At 41.3% G+C, this 27,815-nt stretch overlaps 1 protein-coding gene across 7 annotated transcripts in view; it reads right to left on the reverse strand.

The window, feature by feature from the left end:
* Positions 1 to 846: 846 nt before the first annotated feature.
* SMARCA2 (SWI/SNF related, matrix associated, actin dependent regulator of chromatin, subfamily a, member 2) overlaps positions 847 to 27,815 on the reverse strand; it is a 180,889-nt gene continuing 153,920 nt past the window's right edge. For 5 of the 7 annotated variants that reach the window (XM_025359053.1, XM_025359051.1, XM_025359056.1 and 2 more), the window contains 5 exons: positions 12,465 to 12,570; positions 11,903 to 12,004; positions 8,361 to 8,493; positions 3,084 to 3,226; positions 847 to 1,757 (listed from right to left, as the gene is read on the reverse strand). In XM_025359053.1, the coding sequence (XP_025214838.1) occupies positions 1,722 to 1,757; positions 3,084 to 3,226; positions 8,361 to 8,493; positions 11,903 to 12,004; positions 12,465 to 12,570 (520 nt within the window). In that variant the 3' untranslated portion in view covers positions 847 to 1,721. Of the gene's footprint in view, positions 1,758 to 3,083; positions 3,227 to 8,360; positions 8,494 to 11,902; positions 12,005 to 12,464; positions 12,571 to 23,756; positions 23,811 to 27,815 lie in introns of all 7 variants that reach the window. The other 2 variants (XM_025359049.1, XM_025359050.1) reach the window with 1 other exon arrangement.

Below are 27,815 nucleotides of genomic sequence, written 5' to 3' on the forward strand. Positions count from 1 at the left end.
AAATATATATAAAAGCAAAGATCCTGGAGTTCTCCTTAGATAATTCTAAAAAAGGAAGCTTTCATCAATCCAGTAGTATTGAAGGAAACACTCCCATTTTGATCCTATCATCACCAGCTTCTTAAAGAATGTGCCCATCTTTGTGCTACTTTTTTTTTTTTTTGAGAACTTTAAAAACGATATTGAGAAATGTTACAATCAAACACAAAGTGTGAGCCTTGAAAAGATCCTGGCTAAAACCAAACAAATAGAAGATAATGTTAGGACATCTGGGAAAATGCGACTATGGCTTGTCTCTTAGATATCAGGGAACTATTGTTTATTCCTTTTGGTATGCTATAGGATTGTGGTTGGCTATGAGATACCCTTATTCTTAGATTTGTGCTGAAATATTAGGTGCAAAGTATCATAATGACGGCAACTTATTTTCCAATGGTTTATTAAAATAAAACAGGGTAAGGATGAAATATTATTGTTGAATCTCAGGTGAGGGTATATAGGTGTTCACTGAACCAGTCTTTCAATGGAATATTTTTGAAATCTTTCAAAATCAAAAGACATAAATAGCAATATAGATTTTCCAACTAAGAAACAGAATTTAAGGCTGAGCAGGGACTTCATATGGCTTGGCCCATGGCAGCATCTCTTCTGCTGTTTAATAAAGTCATAGGTGCAACAGGTGCCCCTGGTGACACAGCTGGACCACACCAAGGAGACTGGCTCTCTCAAGCTCTCTTTTTCCCCTATCAAGTGTTCTGTAGCAAGAGGCTGCCCAGCCCTCTACAGAAAACTGCCACTTCAGGCACAAGGGTTTCAATCCTCTAGAATTCAAAGAAACAGGCTGCATTTGTCGAGCTAAATTATCTCTTTATTAGGAAAGCACCAACACCACATTCTTCGAAATTACTGGAATTTTATTTGCCTCAGGCTTATGACTTGCAACCAAAGACATTGTGCAAAGAAAGCAAAGATTAAGTACACTTTAGGGAGAAGGAGACGATACACATTGGTAACATAGGAGATCAGGGTGACAAAAGAAGCCATCCAATACACTATATAGATTGCAATATTCAATAGCGCTTTCAACAAAACTTTTTTAAAAATCAAGAGCAAAAAAATTAAGCAATGTTTACAGTAGACATAAATCTTATACAATTCAAAAAGCTTTTGTTCAGATCATAGAGCATAAAATGGAAAAATGTATATGCAGGTGAAATCTAACTACTGTACATTTATCACCTATTAAAGTTGCTTATATGTACCACAGTGTAAAAAAACAATACCGAACAAATAAAAACCTTGAAAATTGCCTGATGAAAAATAAAATAACCAGTGGCTTTTAATGGCTTCTCCTGGTTATCAGTGCTACAAAAGACAAAAATCTTCTCATCTGAACAGGTGATAAAACCAGGCACAATCAAACCCACCCATAGAAATATACTATCCACCCACATATTTTCCATCAAAAGCTTTTTTGTTTGTTTCAATCTTTGAATCTTTGAGGCCCATTTGGTCACAATATGTTACAAATATTTGTGTATGTGTGTTTTTTTTTTACACCATGATATCATATGTTTGTCTGGCACTATCCTAAAGCTAGTTTATAGACGATGATGATATAGAAACAACCCAGTGCCTATATGACAAAATGAACTCACTGGGTAGAAATGAGACAGGGGAGGAAGGAATTCAGTTCTGCCAAGGAAAAACGTCCATATTGATCACTCATCATCCGTCCCACTTCCTTCTGACTGTTCCTAAAAGTAAAAATAAGATAAAATGAAGTAACATCACATGCAAGAAAAAGAATACATAAAACAAAACAAACCATCAAGAGGCCATTAGGAAAAAAATGACATTTTGGAAACAACCCGCCACATCTCTTTCTCTCTTTCCGTGGAAGGACAGAAACACATTAAAGAGGCATCGACAGCCTCGAAGCTGAGAAGTTTTTCTTACTGAAAACCCCAAAGCAAAGCCCACCCTCTAAGCTGGTGTTTGTGCCCTTTCACTTTGGCTTGAAAGGTTTATGGCTAATACTTTCTCTTTTTCAGTCCCAGGTTTTAGAAAATTCATGGGAGAAAAAAAATACCCTGCATTTGATATCTCCTAAAGAAAATACTGTATTTTAAATGTATTTGAAAATGTTTGCATCAAGGGTTAAGGCTGGGGTGAGATCATAATTCTGAAATTTTACCAAAATGGTAATGTGTTGAAGGAAAATCAAACTAGCACATACACAAAAAGGGAAATTTATCTTTCCAGAAAGAAAAGAATGTGGGTGCCAGGAAGCCATCTTCTGGAAAGTGAATGGATGAAATGAAGGGTATTTCAAAAGGCAAGGTATTAGGAGCTTCTGCCCACTCTTCTACCTTGCTGCCCAGTCAGGCATAGCACACTAGACTGAGTTATTCTACTAGGGTCCGCATCCCACCTCTGCTACGTGATCTGTAGCAAAACACACATAACCTAACCATTTCTATAACATGTTTTTTGAGAGTGACATCTATCTCATGATGCTGACATCAGTATTTAATATGCTACCACACAGTGAGGTACCTATATTATAAGGCCTGGCTCAATAGATGCTCACTGCATTTTTCAAGTATTAAAAATAACACCCCTAGGTACTTAAAAAAGTCATTTGAGTTTTTACACGGTCCCTTAAGTAGCAACTCGAGCCAGTAACTCTGACATCCTATCACTTTTTCTCATTCTTCCATCTAATCTACTGCTATGTACCAGGCGCTATGCTGGGTGCGATGGATATAAAATATTAACTGGCTATGGGGAAAACCATATTTATAAGCAAGCCTGTGGGAAGATTAAAAAGGGGGAAAAGAGTTTGATTTAGTAGTTTTTCATTTTTGAAGACTATTAAAAAAGCAATAAACAAAGCCCCCAATTCTTTGTTCTAAATCATACAGCTCCATTCACATCCCTCAATAATGAAATCTCACTAAATCCTGACATTTCCACTCCTAGGTAATAAAGTGAAAAGGCTGAAGGGGCATGGAAATGCAAGAGGCCAGCGAGCAGTGGAGAGGGCGCCTCCGCCTTCAGTCCCAGTCAGCTACACTTACACGTTCATCCTGCTCCTCATCGCTGTCAAAATCGCTCACTACAGGTTTGGCTTTTCCTCGATTTGGCCTTTTCTTGCCTTTTCCTTTGTCCCGGCCTTTCTCATCTTTTTTATTGAGCTTAATTTTCACCTTGACTGATTTTGCTAAAACCAAAGCAAATGAAATAGATAGCAATGAGTAATCACAAGGGAGATATCTGTATAGGTGATAAGACTATCACCAACCTACAGACAACACAAACATCCCGGAGTGCCCAGAACATGCCTGGATTATGCCTGTTCTGTGTGGTTCTGTCTAGTCAGCGATCCCTTCCACTTGCCAACCTGTCTCCCCCTTTGGAAGGTAAATGATATAGTCACAGGCAACAAGAGGGACCGAGGTCCCACGGAGGACAGCGGGGCTGGGTCCTTTACCTGTCTCCCAATGGCTGACCAAGGATAATGAGGGGAAGTGTTTCCTATTTTGTGGAGGTGTTTGGGCAATCATTTAATAGAACTTTTACATTAAAAATATAAAGAGTTTTTTAAAGGCCAATAATTTTACTATGTAGATAACTCCAGTTGACTTAAATAGTTCAATAACATTTTTAACATAAAGGTACAAAATGGAAAGTAAAAAGAAAACACTTTTGAATGCCTCCTTTCCCCCATTCCTAATTTCTCTCCCTACAACTCTCTTTCTGGTAATTATTTCCAGGAAAACAAATGTTTATGTCCATACCTGCAAGTACATCCATTCTTCTCTCTCTGTCTGTGTGTATATATAATTCTACATATTCTATAAAAGTCTTTATAGAATATAAAAAATTGAAGTATGTGTATAGATACACATATGTACTTGAATTCTTTAAATAGTTATCTCAAAGGGATCTTTATACACATCCATATTCTACACTTACTGTTTACTCACATATGCGGGATATTTATAGGTACAGGCTCATACATACCTGTCTAATTCTTCTAAATACCTGAAAATTTTCCATCGTATGGTATACTATAATTTACTTAATCAGTCTCATATGACGAGGGCTGAAGTTTCCTGCTTTTTTTTTTTTTTTTTTTTGCCAGTATAAACAAAGCTGCTGTGAACCTATTTCAATGTATCTTGGCAGAATTTGAGGGAGGTATGGTGGACATGTCCATATGGTAAATTTCTAACAGTGCTCTGCCAGATTAGCCTTCAGAAAGATCGCACCCATTTCCACCTTCACAAGACTATTCTGGGGATACAAGTGAAAACACTTGGAAGAGTTCAAGGTACAATATCATAAATATAGGTACCTCTCCCAAGGAACAAAGACCATCAAAGACAATCTGCTCCACGGTAGCTATTTGGGATAGATATCCATAGAATACCATTTTTGGTATTTGATGATGAAGGCACTGAAAATGTGGGTCTCTCATTCAAGCCAGCTTTGCTATACTCTACCATGTCTGGTGGGTCTCAAGGCATCTAGAAATAGATGTTGTCATAGAGGGAATCCTAGTTCCAGAAGGAATCTTAGGAGAATGTTCCAGACTTCTTTTGTGAAGTGGAGGGACCCACAAAATATTTCCAAAACTAAAATCTCCCACAGAAACATAAGCTAACAGAAGAGATGACAGCCGTGCTGTTTTGTACTCAAGTGTGGTGGTAGCATTTGCCTTTCCTCCATCCCAAACGGGCCAAAGGCTGGCAAATCCTAGTACACAAAATAGTACTCCTAGCCAAGCCTTCTATCTATTATACCCAATGTCTGCTGCTTAACAAGCGATGAGGTGGGGCCCTATTGCTTTGGGTGGGGTAACTTAGGACAAGAAGAAGAGACTGGAGATGAAAAAGCCTATCTATTAATGCAAATGGAAAGATGTGGGATATCTAAAGAAATAGATGCCAGAAGCCAGCCATAATGGGCATTTCTAAACAATGTGGAAAGGCAAAGTGAAATATGTCCATTTATCCAGGTGTGGGCTCTCCCTGACACAGGAGTATGGAAAATGAACAGGTAGAAGACGGGCAACAGGGGTAAGAAAATGTATCCTTGAGAGCATAATCTAAATGCGCTTTGGAGTGTGGTGCACTCTAATGCTGTCAGGCATGTGTCAGTGGATGTTTCTCCAAAAAACCCACCTGACAGACTATGGACAAGCAGGTTAATAAACTGGACCATTAGGTGAGCCCTGTAAACAGCTTCCTAAGGTTTTATGATACAACCATATGCACCTATGAAAAGTTCTAGCTACCAAGTGTGGTGGGTAGAATATTGTCTCCTCACAAGATGTCCATATCCTAATCCCAGAACCTTTGAATATGTTATATTACATGGCAAAAGGGATTATAGGTTAATTGTCTGACCTTGAGATGGGGAAATTATTGTGGATTATCGAGGTGGGCCCGATCTAATCACCTGCATCCTTAAAAGTGGAAGAGAGATTCATGGAGACACAACATGAGAAGGACTGTACCTGTCATTGCTGGCTTTAAAGTTGAAGCAAGGGGTGGGGGGGCGGGCAATGAGCTAAAGAACACTGTTGGGAACAGCCTTCCACTGGCAGCCAGCAAGCAAGTGGGAACTTTGCTTTTACAAACACAGGAAATTGAACTCTGCTAAGAACCAGGATGAACAAGGAAATGGGATGCCCATCTAGAGCATCCAGAAAGGAACGCAGGATGCTGACATACTGATCTTAGTCCAGGGAGACTCATGCTGAATCTGTGACCCACAGAACCATGAGGTAATAAGTGTGTGTTGTATTAAAGCCACTAAGTTTGTGGTAATTTGTTATAGCAGCAAGAGAAAATAAATATACCAAGGCTTGAGAAATGAAATTGATAGATGGGGTAAGAGAGCAGCTCTTTGAAGAGATTAGAAATTTGGCTCTAAAATAATGAAATATATAGCTAAGATAGATGATGCAGATGTATTCAAATGCTAGAACAAAGGAATAACTACATGAATTTGGGGAAGTTTAAATTCATAAAAGGCAGAATCACTAACTAGATATTGAGAGACCAGAAAAGGATGTTGGGAAAGAGTCACTTATGGATGTTGAGGGCAAGAATGGAAACTCCATTCTCTGTGGCAATGTGTATGCATCACATACATTTTACATCTTTTCAATAATCTATGGGTAAAATGCTCAGGACAGCATTATTGGGAAACAGCCTGATGAACAGAGTATAATTAACACGTTTTAGTACATTCCTTAATGTTAATATATAATATACATGTTAATATATGTTGCTGTAAAAAAAACCCTCATTGCCATGGAAAGTGTTCATAATAAGTACAAAAATCATGGCACAAAACAGTGTGCTACATTTTTATAAACAAATTTATGTATAGAAAAAAACTGAAGATAACTTCTCAAAATATTACATGTATGTTGAGATACAGAATTACACATTTTTTTACCTTTGAAAATCTATTTTCCAAGTCATCTGTATTAATATGTAATTAGAAACCTAATAATTTTTTAGAAGCATGTCTATACTTTTTTTTTTTTTTTTTGGAGACAGAGTCTCACTCTGTGGCCCAGGCTGGAGTACAGTGACATGATCTCAGCTCACTCCAACCTCTGCTTTCTGGGTTCAAGCGATTGTCCTGCCTCAGTCTCCCAAGTAGCTGGGTGCCCACCACCACACCTTGCTAATTTTTGTATTTTTAGTAAAGATGAAGTTTTACCATGTTGATCAGGCTGGTCTCAAACTCCTGACTTCAAGTGATCCACCCGCCTCAGCCTCCCGAAGTGCTGGGATTACAGGCGTGAGACACCAGGCCTGGCTTATGCTGTTTTACATAGTAGCCCATAACTACTAGGTTTTATTACTTTGAGTAGTACAGGGTGAAGACACACATAGGAAAGAAGAAATTTTATAGTTTTTAAATATTTGTGTTTTTTTGGTAGGGTTTTGCTCTGTTGCCCAGGCTGGAGGGCAGTGGTGTGATCATTGCTCACTGCAGCCTTGAACTCCTAGACTAAGCGATCCTGCTGCCTCAGCCTCCTGAGTAGCTGGGACTATAGACATGTGCCACCACACTTGGCTATTTCTTTTTATAAAAATTTTTGTAGAGATAGGGTCTTACTGTGTTATCCAGGTTGGTCTTGAACTCCTAGCCTCAAGCTATCCTTCTACCTCAGCCTCCCAAAGTGCTTGGATTATAGTTGTGAGCCACTATGCCCTAATAAGAAATTTTCGACTTCTGACAGCACCCTTAACCTTTGGAATATTTGGGTTATCAGTCAGGGCTGGAACTAGGGTAAAACAACGGAGGCACTCACCTTGGATGTAAAATTGAAGGGAGCACCAAACCCCAGTAATCAACTAATATCCTAAAAGGTGATATTTTAAAAACCCAAATTAATGCCCCCCCCCAAATCCATGATACACAAAATATCAACATTTTAAATAAAGACAGTACCCTGTCATCATCCCTCTTCCCCTGGCAAAAAAAAAAAAAAAAAAAAAAAAAAAAAAAATTCTATGCAAAATTCACAGTTCCAACTCAGTTTGTTTGACAATTATTTTCTAAAGCTGTGATTCTCAAAGTGTGGTCCTTGGCCCAACATTGTCAGTTCCCCTGGGAATTTGCCAGAAATGTGGACTCTCAGGCCCCACCACAGGCTACTGGATCAAACACTGACATACTCTTCAAGCCCTCCAGGTTTTAGAACCACTATGGTAAAGAATAGAAGATAGGTGGCATTAACAGCAGTATTCAAAGGCAACATTCAGAAAGTGTTTGCAGGTCAGGTGTGGTGGCTTGTGCCTGTAATCCCAGCACTTTGGGAGGCCAAGGTGGGTGGATCACTTGAGACCAGCCTGGCCAACATGGTGACACCCCATCTCTACTAAAAATATAAAAATTAACCAGATGTCATGGCACATGCCTGTAGTCCCAGCTACTCAGGAGGCTGAGGCAGGAGAATCACTTGAACCCGGGAGGTGGAGGTTGCAGTCACCTAAGATCATGCCACTGCATTTCAGCCTCGGTGACAGAGTAAGACCCTGTCTCAAAAAACTAAGCAAGCAAACGGTGTTTGCTACAGAGCCTGGCCTATGCTAAACATTTTACATGCTTGGAGGTCATTTTTAGGACCTCAGTTTTACAGATGAGAAAACTGAGCATGAGCAGGGTTAAGTACATGGCCCCCGGTTGCCCAGCAAGGACAAAGTGGACTAAGGGCTCCCATCCAGATCTGCCCCACTCTCAAGTCTCTTCTGCGAGCATTTGCGGAGACAGCTATGCAAGTGAGGAGCAGCAAAGATGCAGAGCACCCGAATGTCTGGGCTTACCCTCCGACTCTGACTCTTCCTCCTCTTCCTCCTCCTCCTCTTCGTTGCTTTCATCCTCACTCTCTTCCTCTTTGGCAATTTTCTGCCGGGCACTCTTAAACACTGACTGTAAAACGATGGAGTCTTCATAGATCTAAATAGTCAAAGGGGTATCAGTTAAAACTGCAAGCTGAGGGCCTAAGATTTAAAATGGCAGTGAACCCCTCCTTATGCAACACACAAGCTTACTTTACATGAATCTTAGTAGAAATGTCACCGTTAGCTTTTATGCCCACATGAAAACCCAATAGCAAAATGCCACGCCCAAATACAGACATACAAATTCATATACAAAGTCCAAATGCAGTTGAAATTATTTAAAAGTGCATGGATGCTTAGAGGAGAAGAGTAGATAAAATATCCTCATATTGGACAACAAAAACGGTATTTTTAAAAACCACATTTCTTATTTGGATTGTTCTACCAAATACTGTGGTAAGACAGTGGTAAAGCAATCTTCTTTAAAATGCAAAGCCCCTAGCAAGTGGGGGCTATTCCTTATTACTGAGTTTATCATTAGCAGCCAATACTCATCCAATTAACACTTTATTTTTAATGGATACACCTATCTGAGCATGGCCCTGGGTAGGTGCTGAAAGATAAAAGTTCAAAAATGGTCCTTTTCCTAAAAAAAAAATTGAAAATAGAATTACCCTATGATCCATAAGCCCCACTTCTGGGTATATAAAGAATCACAAGAGGGGTCTTGAAAAGACATTAGCACACCCATGTTCCTAGCAGCAGCATTCACAATAGCCAAGAGGTGGAGGCAACCCACAGGCCCACCGACAAGTACGTGGATAAGCAGCTGTGGGCTATGCATTTAATGGAATACTATTCAGTCTTTAAAAGGAAGGAAATCCTGTAACATGGATTACACTGGAGAATATAATGCTAAGTCCATAAGTGCATAAGCCAGTCACAAAAAGACAAGTACTCTATGATTCTACTTATATGAAGTATCTAAAATAGGCAAATTCATAGAAACAGACAGTGCCACGGTGGTTGCCAGGGGCTGGGGGAAGGAGGAGATAAGAGTTATTAATAGGCACACCGTTTCAGAGTTGCAAGACAACAAAGTTCTAAAGATTTGTTGATTATGATAAATTTTGTTATGTCTTTTTATCACAATTTTTTAAAAATTTAAAAGGAAAATAAAACAAGCCCTGCTCTTTAGGAACATATTCCTTTTATTGTAAAGAAGACCTGCACGTTCAAAAGAGTGACCGGGCAAATTGTGGTATGCACCAAATGAACAATATAGGCAGTGAGTATGACTATGGCAGAACAAAAGACCCACGAGAGAGACACAGGATGGGACCATCAGGGCAGAATTTGCCAGAGGCATCAGAGTTGAGCTGGATCTTAAAGGTGAGAAGAATTCCTTCAGCAGTGAGAAAGGAGAGGGGCTTTTTAGAAAAGGAAAACAAATGAGAAAGATGAGGAGGCAAGAATACAAGAGATGCATCTGGGGTTGTATTGATGTCAATTTCCTGGTTAAGATATTGTCCTGGGCCAAGTGTGGTACTCAACGCCTGTAATCCCAGCACTTTAGGAGGCTGAGGTGGGCTGATCACGAGGTCAGGAGTTCAAGACCAGCCTGGCCAACATGGTGAAAGCCCATCTCTACTAAAAGAAAATACAAAAATTAGCCAGACATGGTAGTGCATGCCTTAATCCCAGCTTCTCGGGAGGCTGAGGCAGGAGAATCACTTGAATCTGAGAGGAGGAGGCTGCAGTGAGTCAAGATGGCACCACTGCATTCCAGCCTGGGCAACAGAGTGAGACTCCATCTCCAAAAAAAAATATTGTCCTATGTTTTGCAAGATGTTTCCATCTTGAGAACTAAAAGGTACACAGAATCTCTCTGATCTTAAAGACTAAAAGAAATGTAACTGGAGAAGCAGGTGATTATGGTATCAGTCTGAATGGACTATGGGCTGTTTAGGTTGAGGAGTCGCAGATGAAGCCAAAGACTTATATTAAACTTCTGCAAGCAGTCTACAGAGATAAATTCGTTCTTTGGGGAACCTCAAAGCTTGGGAAAGGGGCAGTAAATGAATAGGATAGGAAGGTGGCTAGAGAAAGACAAACTAGTGTCCAGATGGGCCGGGGGAGAAACCAGTCAAGAGGCCACTTAACACCTCATTTCAGTTGTGACAGTGAGAGTGAAAACAGATAGGAAGATTGTAGAAAAAAGGACTGGATGCATATCATAATAATGCCATATTGACATAAAGAATCCAAATATCTATCCAGAGACTAAAATAAACTGTCATTCACAAAACCTTCTTTGTTGATTCTTCTACTTTCTATGTCCTGGCTTCCAGCTTAACTTTCCTTGGAGAATGCCTTGAGTAACAGAAGGCTTGCTTTCAAGATACTACTGCTATTAACTTAGAAATTGTTTAAGTCTGTTCAAGGCGCATTCTGAAGATTTCTATATTCTCCTGTTTGATGACTGAAATTGATGTGCAGGCTTAAGGAATTTAAAGGTGGTTTGATATTGCATTGGTTGAGGGGTACATCTTTGTCTTTTTCTTTCTTCTTCATGGGTCTGAAGGCACCAGGCCAGACATACAGACAGGAAAAAATTCCTACAAAATGTGACAGTAATTGAGGTGTTATTAAAGTGCCCTCCCCTTGGTTATTTTAATAAATTCAGATCATTTATATACTCTTAGACTTGTTAACTATGGAGAAGGGGAGTAAAGAGAATTGCAATTGGGCTGATAAAAAAGATTAAAAAGCAATTAGAGGCAGTGTTTATTTTTTTCCTATAGTTTGCTTTGTCTTACATTCTAGTAGTTTCAGCTCCTGATGCAAGAGTACAATCGGAAAAATAAATGTAAATATAATCAAATATACAATCTCCAAAAAAGCAAAAATGGTACTGCCAGCCTTTCAGCATTACCTTCAATGATTTACTTGAATCCCTCCTCTAATTAGAATATAAGCTTTGAGGCCCAGCACAGTGGTGCACACCTGTAATCCCAGCACTTTGGGAGGCCGAGGTGGGCAGATCACCTGAGGTCAGGAGTTCGAGACCAGCCTGGCCAACATGGTGAAATTCCATCTCTACTAAAAATACAAAAATCAGCCAGGCATGGTGGTGGGTGCCTGTAATCCCAGGTGCTTGGGAGGCCGAGAGCAGAAGAATGGCTTGAACCCGGGAGGCGGAGGTTGCAATGAGCCGAGAAGGCACCACTGTACTCCAGCCTGGGAGACAGAGTGAAATTCTGCCTCAAAAAAGGAAAGAAAAAAAAAAAAAAGAATATAGGCTTTGAAGAGAAGTGTGAGTAGGCACTAGCACAGCTGTGGTACAAAGGTAATTTGAAGATGTCAAAGCCTCTATTTTCTTACATAGGTGGCAAGGAACATAGGTTTTTAGTTATTTTTCTTCTGGCACTAGCAATAATTCAAAAGGTAGAAAACGAATTATTTTACTTAAAAAGAACATGGGCACATTTACAGTTAAGAACTTTTAGACAATGAAGACAGACCTGGGATCCTTCCAGGTTGAATGTCTGAGCGTTGTGACAGAGAAGCATGACATCCTTCTCCAGGTCGCCCAGGCTCCGGTACTTATGATTACGAATCCTTTCCTAATGGAAATTTTAGAGAAGATGGAGAAAAAAAAGAGGGAGAGGAAAATTCAGCAATCATTACTCAGTTACCAAAGCCTGATTTTCCCTTTGTCTTCACAGCATAAAGCCCTGCCAGGGCTGTGGGACTGCACAACCCCAGGGGGCGCCATTCACCAAGTCCACCCTCCCACTGTCATTCCTTTTGCCAACGAGGAGCATATGACGGGAAATAAGAAGAGCAATAATGTGGGCGGGGGGAGCAGGGAGCCTGAAAGGTCTTCAGTAAAATGCAATATAACATGAGCTCTCAACGTGATTAAGTAACATTCACAGAAAAGCACAAGGACATCCCAACCTTTCCTGTGGCGAGGCCTGGGTGGGCATCAGTGGTGGTCAGCTCCAACTACAACCATTTCAATGAATTTACACTGCTCCTTTAATTTACTTGAAGAATAAAGTTGGTAAACAAAATATCTACCTTTATTTTTTTGAAATCCACTGGCTTCCTAATTAATTCATAGTATTCTGGTAATTCTTTCCTTGAAGGTAACTGAATGAAGACTTCACTGAGCTGTCGCCCTGAACTGTAGGATGGGTGAAACAAACAAAAACAAGCCACATCAAACACTACTGAGGACAGGTTTTATTTTTATTTCAGAAAATGTCAACAAAGCAAATTATATTCCATGCATATAGATATGGAGCTTTTTAAGTCAGGAAAAATCCCACAACTGTACTGCAGATTAATGTCCCTTGTGCTAATTTCAAAATCACAGTAAAACACAATTTGGTCCCCACTTCTGTCACACATACGATATGGGAAATCTACTGTGGATTTCCCTTTCAGAGCAAATATATCTCTTTATTTTGATAGAAATATTTAAAATATCCTTGTTAGCTAAAAATTTCATTACTGAATGAATTGGTAAATATATATGTGTGTGTGTGTACATATATATATAAACACTTTATTTCCATACTCCTTTGTTTTCAAATTCACATAGTATTTAGAAAGTAACTCAAAATATGTTAGAATATACTCTGGAGATTCAAGTGAAAGGCTTTTGTATGTACCTAGTGACTGACCATCTTCGTGGTCTTATTCCTTTTAGGGTATTTTACATACTGTAAACCACACATACCTTTATTATTTTTTGCCAGAGGAACCCCTTCATCTTGCCTAACTGCCCTTCTATGTGTGTGCAGCAATTTAGGTGAAAGAAGAACATGTTTCACAAGTGTGGATGCTTCACGTTTCTGGGATTAGTGCTATACCCTCCCCCCCAAATTCATGGTAGGTTTATTTGAAAGCAGGTTTAACAGCAACCAATGCTTAGCATTTTTGTAATTTTCAAACACAGGCTACAAAGCAATATGAGCTTTTAACATCACTTACTGTTGGAAGCAGACGTGGTTAAAGGCACAAAGAAATTCACAATTTAGGTTCAAGATCCTAATATCTGATTTGGCCTACCCAGATCAATAACAGCTTGCGGTGTGTGATACAGTCATTTTTCACAAAAATCTCACCCCCCTTATGATGCCATCTCTACTTCCTTTGTGAAGCCAGAAATATCAAAAAATAATCATAAATCCCTGCCATGAAAATTTCAGAAGGTGATTCTAGGAGCTTGTGAGAATACTAGAAGGCAGTGGCAAAGCATCAGTGACAATATGCTGTTTTAATCCATAGTCCCAGTTGTATAATTAAAAAGTAATCATAATGACAGTTATCATAAAAAAGGCATGCGCAGTAACTCAAATGGTTGCTTAGCAACCAGCAGGAAAAATGCTGAAGTGCAAAGGGGCCTGCATAAATTAACCGAAAATCCTCTGTCAAAGAGATGGGCTAGTTTTTCTGCTACACTGGGTCACTGTTGTTTTATTTTTTTAATACACATATGGGCCTCATAAATATGAAAATCAGGGGTGAACACAAGAGGTTTAAGAAGATTGCATTTTACTCAGGAATTGGATTTTTGGGTCACTGTGGCAAGAACCAAGGTGTTCTCTCACCCTCTCAACCACCTCTACCCCTCGCATCTCTTCCAGGTTGAGAAATGCATTCATACTTCCCTAACTTATGCCAAATAGTATATGGCAAAAACTATTTTATTTACCATCACCTTCAACACAGGGCCACAATTTCTGGTCTGTTCTTTTTCTACCATTGTGAGATTTATACACCCAAACATTTTACCTGTTTGAAAAGGTGCATATGAAATGCAATGACAGTAATTTGTAGATATGAATTGTTCAGTTTCTATGAGCAAATTAGCATTCTCTATAACCTAGCAGCAACCCAAAAGTCAGATCTCTTTGTAATCGCGGATTTAACACCTGACCCTCCCTCAATGACATCTTCATGGTGTCATCTTCTACATTGCCAACAGATGGTGTCATTTGTCTATTGATGGATTACAGGCACATCTCTGTACACCTGTGATGGACATACTCTTAATTTCAACTGTGTTACTGGTGAAATAAGAAATAAGCAGTTTGGACCAGTAGTGCAACAAAGCTCTAAGGGGTAAAATGGCTAAAACAATCTTGGTGTTACATCTCCGTCTTCAGTAAGGCCCTGAAAATTCTAAACCCCATAAGGAGACAAGTCCCGAGTTCTCTATGCTCATAAAGGGAGCTGAATGCTCTCAGACTTGGGGTCAATACTGTACAATGAGGAATAAACACATTTATTCTGTTTAAAAAATAAAAGCTCACTGGACTTAATACACCTATTCCACTTTCTTTTCTCTTCCACAGAATAAAGGACAAAGGAGGACCCAGAAGTTATCTATGGAAGACTTCTTGGGACTATGTTGTTTCCATCATCATTGAAATATCTCAGAGTCTGGCTTCCAAAGCCCTCCAGGATATGTCCTCATTCTCTAAAAACCCAGCTGGTACCACCAACCTTCTAGTCAGGAGAGTCTCTCCTGTGTACCCCCAACTTTCATGGCCAATCCCCTCTTTATGACCCATTCCAGGTCTCTAGGCCTGACCTCTCTCTTCTCTGTGGTTTTTTCTCTTCTTCAAATATTTCCTTATCCATCCGGGATCAAGAACCCATTGTCCATAAAAATGGAGGAAATTCTCCTAAGTATCAACTCCACTTACTCTCAAGTCCCCTCATTGCTCAGAACCTAATTCTTCCATGTGTGCTACTGTTTCTCTCCTCTCCACAGGGTGGGGATTGCTTACAGACATCAAACTCATCCCCCTCCCTCCCAGAGCAAGGGCTTGGACGGCCAGCTTTGGCAGACAAAGCCAGGAGGTCCTGGGCAGTACCTAGCTTCCACGTCACCTACAGAATGTATTGGGGTAGCACGAACACTTGCTAATTAATTTTTTCCTAAATTACAGGTTAAACAAAAGTAAACAAACAAAAAAGGAACTGAAGCAGCCTGATAGTTTTGAATTCTTGTCATTTCTTTCTCTAATTTGAGCTGAGCAAGGGCTTTTTTAATATACCTTTTCAAATGTGGTAGTTTTCTATGCACCCTCCCACCCTCGGCCAGAAAGTTGCTTGTTTCCTTTTTAAGTACAGAACAATGGTCTAATTGTACCATGGTGTTTACAGAAGGTGTTCTGTTTCTGTTAAAATGTGTATCCTATCCCAAGGTGTTTTCCATTATGTCATTTTACACAATTTAAGGCCTAAATATAAATTGCTACTTGGAAAGTGCACTACTTCCCAGACAAAAATGAGACCCCTCCCCAAGACCACTGATGGCCTGTGACATCAGATGGATTTTACATAATGATCTACCTCAGACCAGCAAGTATGGCTCTGATAAGACATGGGGTACGTGCGGGAGAGGTACAACCTGAAATACAAGTTTAAAGGCACTCACTGGTCTTACATTTCACAGGTGCTTGTGGACAAGTACCTCTCCTCTCCATGGAAGTGAACAGACACAGCGACATGGCCATGATACCATAGAGCACGAGATGGAAAAGCGCCACATACCACTGTGCAGCAAGTGGTAGTTTGAACTCCTGTATGCATGGCTTATTATACACACGCTACTGAGATTTAATTCGTTATGCTTCATCTGGCAACCGGTTTTTTTCTCATTACCTCCACAAACCAAAAGGCATTTTTCTCATGACTTCCACAAACCAAAACTATAATTCCACATCTATACTATGACTCTGAACTGGTGACTGCATACATTATAAACTTTACATAAATGTCAGCTTAATTTTGATTATATTTTAAGCTTAGAGACATGCTGAAGGCTGATATGCTAGTTAAGAAATCTACTTCTGGCCGGGCGCGGTGGCTCACGCCTGTAATCCCAGCACTTTGGGAGGCGGAGGCGGGTGGATTATCTGAGGTCGGGAGTTCGAGACCAGCCTGACTAACACGGAGAAACCCCTTCTCTACTAAAAATACAAAATGAGCTGGGCGTGGTGGCGCATGCCTGTAATTCCAGCTACTCAGGAAGGCTAAGGCAGGAGAATCGCTTGAACCTGGGAGGCAGAGGCTGTGGTGAGCTGAGATCATACCACTGCACTCCAGCCTGGGCAACAAGAGCGAAACTCGGTCTCAAAAAAAAAAAAAAAAAAAAAAAAGAAAAGAAAAAAGAAATCTACTTCTAGAATACGGGTTATGTCTTTTAATGATTTTTTTTTTTCCCACGACCAGACAAAAATTGTATTTAGTGAAGGTCTTTTGTTTTATGGTTTTTCTTTTTCACCTGCTCAAGCTGATCTGTTGACCAGAATACCTAATGGATACTGCTGAGAAAGAAATCTTAACCATAGCTGAAATAAATTCTGTTTATATTAATAAAGGTAAAAATGTGACTATCTTGCCCCAATAAGAAAATGATGTCATGATTTAGAATACTCACTTGAGGTTGGAAGGATTTTACCGAAAAGCTATCACAATCCTAAAGGAATCAAACATAGCAAAATCATTTGGGAAGAAAACTTAAAAAACTGGGTCAACATTGCAGGGCAGTAGGTGAAAAATGCTGTTCCTTTTCAGGTTCAGGTTCCTATGAAGTTTAATATATGTCATTGAAGACTTTACTAGACCACAGTAGTGCCCCTACTTATCAAGAGAGCCTGCAGAAACCTGAGCCAGTCATGAAGCAGGTGTTACAAGCATCTGCACTCCGTATTTGCTACTGAGATCTCTCATCTCAGCCTTATTGAGTATTGATTGCTGATAATTCCTAACCAGTTTGGAAATATAATCGCCCAGACCCTTGAAGCAAGAGCAAAACAGGGTGGGATGGGAGTAGACTTGTTTTTGGTCATGGAATTAGTAGATGTTAACATCACCCCAATGGTGGGGCACAGTGGCTCACATCTGCAATCCCCACACTGTGGGAGGCTGAGGCAGGCTGATCACTTGAGCTTGGGAATTTAGGCAACATGGAGAAACCCCATCTCTACAAAAAAATACAAAACTTAGCCAGGCATGGTGGTGTGTGCCTGTAGTCCCAAGCTACTTGGGAGGCTGAGGTGGGAGGATCGCTTGAGCCCAGGAGGTGGAGGTTGCAGCAAGCTGAGATCATGCCACTGTAGTCCAGCCTGGTCAATACAGTCGACTTTCTCTCAACAACACCAAAAAAAAATCACCCCAATAGTCATAAAGGACTATAGATAAATAATGTTCCTGAGTTACCAAGACAAAGTTCCCTGTTAGGAGACTGAAAAGGGTTCACTCAGCTCAGTAAGAAAGGCACCAAGACTTTGTCCAGAGTCTTAAAAACAATCACACTCTGATGCATGATTTTACATTTGCTAATCTGCTCTGGGCTGAAACAGATAATCATCAAGATGTTCATGACAGCATTACTTAAAATAAATAATTCAAAGCAGCCAAAATGTTTAACAGTTGTGGAAAGAACAAGTAATAGAATGCAAGAGAGTCTAAAATTATGTATTTTAAAGAAAAAAAAATGCTTGTTACGTCATTATTTAAAAAAAAAAAAAAAAAAAAAAAAAAACGGCCGGGCGCCGTGGCTCATGCCTGTAATCCCAGCACTTTAGGAGGCCGAGGTGGGTGGATCACCTGAGGTCAGGAGTTTGAGACCAGCCTGACCAACGTGGAGAAACCTCGTCTTTACTAAAAATAAAAAAATTAAAAATAGCCAGGCATGGTGGCACACACCTGTAATCCCAGCTACTCAGGAGTCTGAGGCAGGAGAATCGCTTGAACCCAGGAGACGGAGGTTGCAGTGAGCCAAGATTGTGCCATTTGCACTCCAGCTTGGGCAACAAGAGTGAAACCCCGTCTCAAAAAATAAATAAATAATTTTTTAAAAAGGATATCAAATTGTAAGTGCAGTACAACTTTAACTTCAACAGGGTTTTAAAAAAGGCACTGAAAAAGGCCCAGGAGGTATGCCAAAGCATAATGAAAAATAATAATGTACTCTTATTCACCAAAATGAAGATTTATGATTGAATGTAATTTAGAACCATTTTATCCACAAATAAAGTAGGTCCCAACAAACACCCTAATTGGGTTACTTTCATTGAAAACATGCTGTAAGTCAAATATCTAATTTTATTTTTCCAAAGAAATGATGTTTAAGGATCATATGACCAACTTTTATTTATATCACCACAAACAGCACGTTTTACCAATTGGCACTTTTTAACTATCACATAAAGCCAAACAAATAAACAGAATTATTACATAAAAGTTTTAATATGTGATATGTCACAACCATCAGCATCTTCTGTTCAGTTTCTATGCATTTCTTCAGGATTCTTCCATTGCATTTATTACTACAAAGCAAAGGTGCTTGAAACAGGACATAAGATCCAGAGTGTTTTTGTTTGTGTACAGTGGGGGGGACAAGCATTTTGAAAAAATGTTTTTGAGTAGATGTGTCAGTTATCACTTGGCTTTTGGAAACACTGACTTAGGATGGCTACTTTTCTACCCTCTTTTTCTCACTTGACATTTCATAATAGTGGGTGCAGGTACAGAACTCCACTGCCTATCTGACTAAACGTCATGATAGACGGACACTGGATGACCTGCAGCTTCCTTAGCCAGTTTATCTTGTAGAGTAGCAGCCTCCTGAGGTCAGAGCCTCATGCATTGTCTGGTGCATGAGCATTTCATGATGCTTCCCAGAGTGAGGTCTTCCAACTCTAGCCTTCCTACTGCTTCCTGAAGATTCCCAGTACAGCCAGAGGCCCTGGGAAGTCTTTCTACAGTTTTTGCCACCCCACCTTGTAGATGTTACACCTGTTCATGACTCAAAGCATGCCTGTCTTTCAAAATGTAAGAACCCACGTTCCCTTCCACTGTATATTCTGTCCTCTGATCCTTTCCTGCCTCCCCATTCCCCATTTCTTTCTTTCCTTTTTTTTTTTCTTTTTTTTTTTGAGAGAGGGTCTCACTCTGTCCCCCAGGCTGGACTGCAGTGGCACAATCAGGGCTCACCGTAGCCTCGACCTCCCAGGCTCAAGCAATCCTCCCATCTCAGCCCCCTAAGTAGCCAGGACTACTGGAGTATGCCACTACACCCAGCTACTTTTTGCATTTTTGTAGAGATAGGGTTTTGCCATCTTGCCTAGGGTGGTCTTGAACTCCTGAGCTGAAGCAATCTGCTTGTCTCGGCCTCCCAAACTGCTGGGAATTACAGGTGTGAGCCACTGTGCCCGGTCTTTGCCTCCCCATTTCTTAATGGTAAAATGCTTCAAAGCTTTTGGCTGAATTGTGACCAAATTAAAAAGCACAAAGCTTCTGCAGACAAAATCAAATGCCTCTCCATCTGTGCCCAAGTCCCACACGTTGCTTTGTTAAACGGGTGGGTCGTGGCAGGCACCGGAGTGCTGCTTTTTCCTACAATGGCTGTTCTAATAAATTCTCAAGGAAGACATATTAGGTGTGATTCTAAAGGAATGAGACAGTTTTTTTCCCCCATGAATATACAAGGACATATATATATCCAAATAACTGCTATCTCTCAGAGCAATCCATTTTTAATCAAAACGTTTATAGAGTGGTTTGGAAAACAGTGTGTCAGCCCTGTAAGAAAATCCATTTTGTTATTTCCAGCTGAGCCTCCTTCCCTTCCTTCAGAGAGGGGTCCTTTATACTGGTATTGGCCTGGAGCTTGACAGGCAGAGACCCTGGAAAGAGGGGCTTCAGGGCCAGGCTAATGCTGGAAGATAAGGGGCAGCACTCTGTGTCTTGGAAAACAGACGGACTAAGTTTATTTGTGGGCTGCCCACCTGCTGTATGTGGGCATAACTGGCTGAGCACCATAAATAAGATCGAGTCACCAGGAGTCAAAGCAGCCTGTTTCAGTAAACGTTTAAAGTATCAATATTTGTAATGAGGGCAAAATAAAGCACTGGAGTCCACATCTCCCTGAGCAGATTCTCTCTGCACTAAATGTAATATTTGGGCTCTAATTCAGCATTTCTCAAAGTGTGCTCCACAGAACACTAGCTTAATGGATGAGTAACAGTGTCCTGTGAAAAGGGGATTCTTTGGTCAAATAAGTTTGGGAGATGCTGGGTTAAGCAGTTAAACCGCTGACTTTATAGCAAGACCTCCCAGGGCCTCCGGCTATACTGGGAGTCTCCAAGGAGTAGAAAGGCTAGAGTTGGAAGACCTCACTCTGGGAAGCATCATGAAATGCTCATGCACCAGACAATGCATGAGGCTCTGACCTCAGGAGGCTGCTACTCTACAAGATAAACTGTCAAGCTTGATTCTGGGTCCATACTATCAGAAACAGAGAATGAATGAAGGAAGGTGCTTCACCTACACCTAAAATTTCCTAAAAGTGCATCTACTTGGTCACAGTGCTATTTCATGGTAATTCTCTATAATGAAATTAGAGCCACTAAAATGCAGAGGTGCTTGGGCTTGAGAGCTATCATTACAGCCTCTCGCCCTCATTTAAAGCAATACAAGATGTCTGGTACTAAAAATAAATTTTGCCTAAAAGAGCCTGTTGGCTGGTCCTGAAAGAGCGGTCAATACTAACAACATAATCACAACGTCAAGGGCTGCTAATGGCCAAGTAGAGAATTCAGCTGTCCTGTGATAGTGTATGCAGGGCCAGGTAACCACATACATGCACATGTGCACACACACATACATATAAGTGCCTTCACGCACACCAACTTTCCTGCCACCTGCATTTCTGTAAATGGCACCGCCGTTCACCGATCACTCAGGGCAGAGATCCAAGAGCTATGTGAGTTCTCTTCCTCCTCCTCCTCTTCCTCCTCTCCTCCTCACACATCCAGACTGCCCCTAAGTCTTGTCAATCCTCACTCTGGGTATTTATTCCCTTGTCTTCCTACCTACTGCCACTTCCTTATTTTAAGGACTATCTTCCTCCACTACCTGACAACATTCTCCTAATGTATGCCTCCTTCGATCCATCCTTCACGACTATCAGTGACATTTCCGAACACAAATCTCACCGTATCCCCATGATCCTCTCTTGGCTCTTTACTTTCCACTGCAGGGCTGATCTCGGCTCCCTGGGTGTCGCCTCCCCTCTCCCACATGACAGACATTACACGCTGGTCCCTGCACGCTCACGCCCAGAACTCAGGTGTGCTCTCCGCTGGTCTCCTTGAAACAGTGCTCCTAACAGTCACTGCGATGACTACAGACTGCCCTCAAGACCCCACTCCTAGAAGAGTACATCAAAATTCCTCCTCAGCTTGGTGTTCAAGACCTTCCGGGATCTGAGCTGAGGCTTCTCCAGCCTCACCCGGGCTGTCCTGGTCTTCCCTTGTCTCTAATGAGCTGGTCACACTGGTGTAGTCTCTAGAGGGGGCCTGCTTTCCATGCCTCCATGGCTACATCCCCATTCCCGCACACACCACCACAAACTCTGCCCCTCTCACCCATCCTCCCTTCACCCATCTGTTTGAGAAATTCCCACTCTGCTCACAGCCAGTTAGAAGCGCTCTCCACTCCTGCCCCATCCCTTCCCATCCCACCCTGTGTGTATGTGTCATTCATACCAGGTACTTGCATTATTTGTTGACATAGCTCTTTCCAATTGTGCTTTAAATATCTCCATTTAATTCATTTTTTTTTCCCCATTTTCAATACTTACAAAGAGCCTCTTTCGACCACTGAAGAAAGAATTTTTTAAAAAGTCTTCTGAAGAAAGAGTAAATTCATTGTAATACAATCTCCAAACACCACGCTGTCAGCTCGGGCTTACAGAAAAGGAAGTGTGTGTGACAGACCGCAAGGGGCAAGACAGACTCCAGAGAGCCCTGAGGAAGCAAACACCAAGCCCCTTGCTATGCCTCTGGAAATTACAGTTTAAATGTATCTTTAGTGAAAATGAATTTATCTAGTTCCTAACCATATACCATCATATCATCTCCCCTCAAAAAGCCCGGGTATGGCACTGGGGACTTGCAATAAATAGCCTTTAAAGTCACTGATCTACTTTTCATGGTCACATGACCATCTTGACAGAAGAGGAGAAAGAGGGAAAGGAGCTCCTGCCTGTCCCTGTTTCCTGGGCGGGGCATTTAGCTTACATCATGCCATTTCGCCATAAGGCCTCCTTTATTTAAACTGCCCAAACTTATAAAGTCAACTATTTGTTGTTTCAATCTCCAAGTCAGAATCCAGGCTGAGTTCTTTCTCATAATGACAAATACAGAACAAAATTCCTGATGTTTCTCAGTGGACACTATAGTTTATGTGCCTGGTTCCCAGGATTAGTCATTGTTTACTGAACTGCAACAAGAAATATCAAAAATTGACAATCTTGCCCAACAGTTTCATCTCCACACAAAAATGGGTAAGTATAAATCACCCCTAGTTTTTAATTTCCTTATATAAAGAAGAATGCCACAACCAGTGATCTGTGTTCATTCTGAAATACACGATACATCCTCAATTCTCTCTCTCCAGTCCTAGATTGGATCCTATGCTGGTGGAAAAAATGTTGTAAAGGATGTTATTGGGTCAGCTGAAAAAATTGAAATATGGATGGTAAAGCACTGTATCAACTTTTTTTTTAAGTACAGGTTGACTGAAAGGAAGAAAGAAATGTTATCTCTCTTACAAGAGTAAGAGCTCCTAGCCTTGGCGTATCATGCACATCCATCTCTCCAGCTCAACCAATGTCATCTAACGTTCACGCTATCTCTAGGAGAAAAGCATTTCTGCTTTCTACCCAACAGAAGCAAAGGCACACAGAGGTTGAAGGAGACTGGCTTCAGATGCTTGGGACTACACACAACAGGTAGGCCCAGGAGTCACACCCTGAAACCCAACCCATCACACAAACAAGAGACAACTCAGCAACTGCCCTCTGCATGCCATGATCAACTCCGGAATGCAGGCACAGCGTGAACATGCACGCTTCTTCATGTCTCACAGGAGATCAAGTCACTACAGGTGCTTTGCATTAAGCTTCTAAACCAAGACAGCACAGAGTTAAAGAAGCCCAAGGAACATACAGCAGAAGCTGTGCTGGAAGGGAGGGGGAAGCAACAGAAACCCATCTCTAAGATGCTGCAGTTAGGGCGGGCTTTCCAGGAGCTCCCAATACCCTTGTAAGAAGTACATGTATAGAATGGACACAGCCAGATTAAAATACAGCACAACAACTTCAGAAGCCATGACAGGTGTTCAAGAGTATCTGTGCCTCTATCCCGCACTCCAAGTAGGGGTGATCAGGAGGTGACCGAAGACATTTGCTTCCAAAGGCCGATTCTAGGATTCAATCTGTTTCATGTACCGAGGGAATACCTGTATTTAGAGATAGGGGAATACAAGACAGATCCTGACCTGTTTCCTTCTATTTCCAACTGAGAATTACTGGGCACCTTCTCCACGTTACACCTGCGGTAGAGTAGAAAGAACACTAGAGTCAGAAGACCTGGGTTCTCGTCCCCGCCCGGCTCCTTCTTCCTAGGCTGGGCGACCTGGCCTAAGTCATTTTACTCTCCAAGCCTCAGTCTCCTCACCAACCTGCCTTGTTAAGAAGATTACACGGGGTTATGTTTGGAACCTCATTCGGAAGAATAACACAGTTCTCCAAAAATTGGGGGAAAGTAGATTTCCTAACCTTTCTGGGATTTTCCTACTTCTGTCACACACAGAAATTCCTGTTACCCTGTTCCCTCTATACATGTTCCATTCACTGTTCCAGAAGGTGGAAGACAGGCAGCCGCTGGCTAGAGGTGCGTGTGATCTTGGGAAGGTAGTGCTAGTCTATCTGAGTTTAGCCCCTCATTTGTAAAATGGGGAAAATACTTACCTCAGAAAGGTATAAAAATCAAATAGGATAAAGCGCTCTGTTACAGTAGCCCGCACATAGAAGGTATTTCAAGCGTCAGCCAGTTTGGGTCTGAACACCATCTAACTAGTCAGCTCTGCTTCCAAGAGCTCTATTCCCTTTCAATAGATCGCTGAATTCATGATCTTCTGTGGGAAGTGAAAATAAACCACTATCTGGGGTCTCGGGCACTTCTACAAGCCTCTAGAAAAGCCTCTTCAGTTGAGGATTTTTGAAACTGCTATGTTGGTGTCCCTTTGTGTGGTGGCAGGGAAGCAGCTGCCAGGGTTCACAGACCCTGGGAAGACCTCCATACCCTCTAGATCTCCCTAGGTGTAGACAGCACCCTTTGGCATTCACAGCCTATGCCTGTCCACGTATAAATCCCTTCTCAGAGTCAATGCCACATTCTGCTTTAGAGTCAGCTGAGAGTCAGGGCGTTGCAGAGAGGGAAAAGCATAAACCCATAAACCAATCAACAGAGGGGTGGAAGTGCATGTGCTGTCTTCAAAATATACAGAAATATTTGGAATGTCTGAAATATAAGGAGAGCTGGGAGGGGTGCACTGGAAAAAAAAGTTGGGAAGATCTGAAGGTTCAGACTGTGGAAGGTAACAGTTCTCCCATGCTAAGAAGTCTGGTCATCATCGGGTAGGCAAGAGGCCGCTGTGAAGAGTTCTAAAGTTACAATAGGAAATGACCAGTTAGGTGCCTCAGAAAGAAGCCAGGAGGAAGAGACTGGAGGCAGGGCACACAGTCCACCCTGCAGCTTCCCAGGCCAGGCCAGCAGCGCAAGGGCCTCAGGCAGACAGGGTGTGAGGAGGCAGATGAACGGGTGTCTTGCAGGGACAATTAGAAGCATGTTGAGGGCACTCTGTATTTGAGTGTCAGCAGTAAGGCAGAGAATTGGCAAAGTGTTTATTATTTCACATTTAGGACCTTGGGCAAATGATGGTGCTGACCAAGGAGACACAGAAGCTTAAGTAGATCATGTCATCGCCGAATATGCAAAAGTGATGGGAGGAAAACCTGAAAACAACAAGTACTACCTTAGACACTCTACAGAGTAGACTGTCAATAATTCAGAGAGCTAGGCGTGGCTCTGTCATCTAAGACTGACAGATATGACAACTCAATGGTTCTGAACAACCACAGATCCCAGTAGAATAATTTCAAATCATTCTGATAAGAAGTCCATGCAGGTCAGCCATCTGATTGGCTTGGGGGAAAAAAATACAAATTTTTAAAACCCTAAAACAAAGCAACAAAAAATAATACTACACAATGACATGGATTTGGTTTACTAAAACTTATTTTAGAAAGACAGTATGAATGCCAGTGTAAAGATCGATTGGTTTGATGAAGCCTTGAGATGATAATCAGTGTGGGAAAGCCTTTGACACAGTAAATACCTAACACACTTCAAATAAAGAACTTCCGAGGCAGAGAAAACCTTGGAACAAGGCAACATTTTTAAATAAGAGCCCTGCCCTTCTGGAGAATGGGCTGATTACATGTGGGCCTTCAACAGAGTTTCAGTCCTTCTCAAAATAAGAAAAATGCTGCAAATTACTTTTCAGTACATACAGGAATTAAGTACAATTAGTCCACAGTTAGTAGTTTATCAAATTCTTAGAAAGGTGCTATAATGTAATAACATATCAGATCACTTGCCGGGCATGGTGGCTCATGCCTATAATCCCAGCACTTTGGGAGGCTGAGAAAGGCAGATCACCTGAGGTGAGGAGTTCGAGACCAGCCTGACCAACATGGTGAAACCCTGTCTCTACTAAAAATACAAAATTAGCCAGGCATGGTGGTGCACGCCTGTACTCCTAGCAACTCCGGAGCCTAAGACAGGAGAATTGCTTGAACCCGGGAGGCGGAGGTTGCAGTGAGCTGAGATTGTGCAATTGCACTCCAGCCTGGGCAACAAGAGTGAAACTCCATCTCAAAAAAAAAAAGCTCATTTTTCCAGGTAAATGTTATTATAATGTCCTAAACTCATTATAAGCACCAGGTAATGTCATTGTATCCTCAGATAATGGGGCCCATGTGACCCCTACTTCCCTGAATTCCCCAGGCCAGCTACCTCTTCAGTAATATCCCACAGGAAAGCTCTCTCCTCCACTGCACGATGAGCTAGTGGGGGTAAGTACTTGGAATTTTCACCTTATAATTATATTCAACAGTATGGTGCTGGAAATAAGAAAAAAATGATGGTAATATTTCTAGAAAGAAGGAATGATTTTTCTCCAATGTGAACTAAAAATTCAGGACAAGCTGAGTCTTACCACAATTCCCAGAGATACCACAAAGGCTTATTAAATTTAGGGGCAAGAAGAACGTATTCCCAGCTGGGGGAAGACAGCAGAGACTAAAGAGGGAGGCAGGAGCCACGTGGCTGCCACTCCACTGTGCACTGGGGCTGTGGTCACCAATTGGACTGACCAGGTTCTGACCAGGCAGGTATCTGCTGCCTCCTCCACCGCTTTACTACATCCATCTTCAAGGCTAGACCTGATGTCCAAACCCTTTTAAAGACAGCAGGGCTAGTCTTCCTGCGGACTGCTTCTGAAAGAATTGTCTTCAAACAATTGATAGAGAGGGAGGAGGTGATGACACCCTACTCACTTTCTGTCTCCAGATTCTTCAGGAATGAGAACAATGCTCATATTTGAAAAGCAAGGCACAATAAATGGTGAACAAAAGCTCCTGATAGGAGAGTTGATAGAAAGAGCATATCAAGCCACTTCAAGTAAGTTCAAGTGTCCAGTTGCAAACTAATTACATCCTGGAAAAGCATGTAGATTGCTTCTGCTAATAACATTTAGGAAATCACAAGAGCATAAAAATGGAATCAGAAGACTAGAGATAAGCACATGTCCCAATTTTAATATGAGAAAGAAAACTTGAGACTGTTACGCTTGATGCTGACCCTTAGTAAAAATTTAGAAGAAATCATTCAGATGCCACAGGGCTATTTAGAAAAGATAAATAACATCATTAAGTGACAGCAGGAGGTCTCTTAGAAAAAGCCATGGCAAGCTAACCTCATTTCACTTCTTCGGCAGGGTTTCTAGGTTGATAGATTGGAAAGGCTATAGCCATGGTGTATCATGGTTTTAGCCTTTCTTGATAATGCTGAGAAAGGATAAATGTGGGTGACATGAGAGCATGGCTATATGAGTTCATTGATGGGTAACCAACCTTAAGGATTACTGGTTAATATATTCATGTCAACCTGAAGTGATTTTCAGGGGTATGTCACAGAGACCTGTCCTTTGTCTAAGTTTCTAAGCAATAGCTCATATCAAATCTTTGGATGACAAAAACTTAAGATCCGTAAATGCAATTTTTACAAAAATAAAAATTTAGGGGTACAGCAACATGCAAGGATGATGGGACGAAAAGTAGTAAGGCTGGAACTACACAGGAATGAGGATACAGTCAGCGGGTATAGGTTCAAAAACATCAGGCTTAGTTAAAAGCTAACCTTGGCAGTATTCATATGAAATCAGAGTTGTGTATGTGTGTTTTGGGGTGGGGAGTGGGGTTTATTTCAACAA

Source organism: Theropithecus gelada, chromosome 15 (genome assembly GCF_003255815.1).
Source record: "Theropithecus gelada isolate Dixy chromosome 15, Tgel_1.0, whole genome shotgun sequence".
Classification (NCBI taxonomy): domain Eukaryota; kingdom Metazoa; phylum Chordata; class Mammalia; order Primates; family Cercopithecidae; genus Theropithecus; species Theropithecus gelada.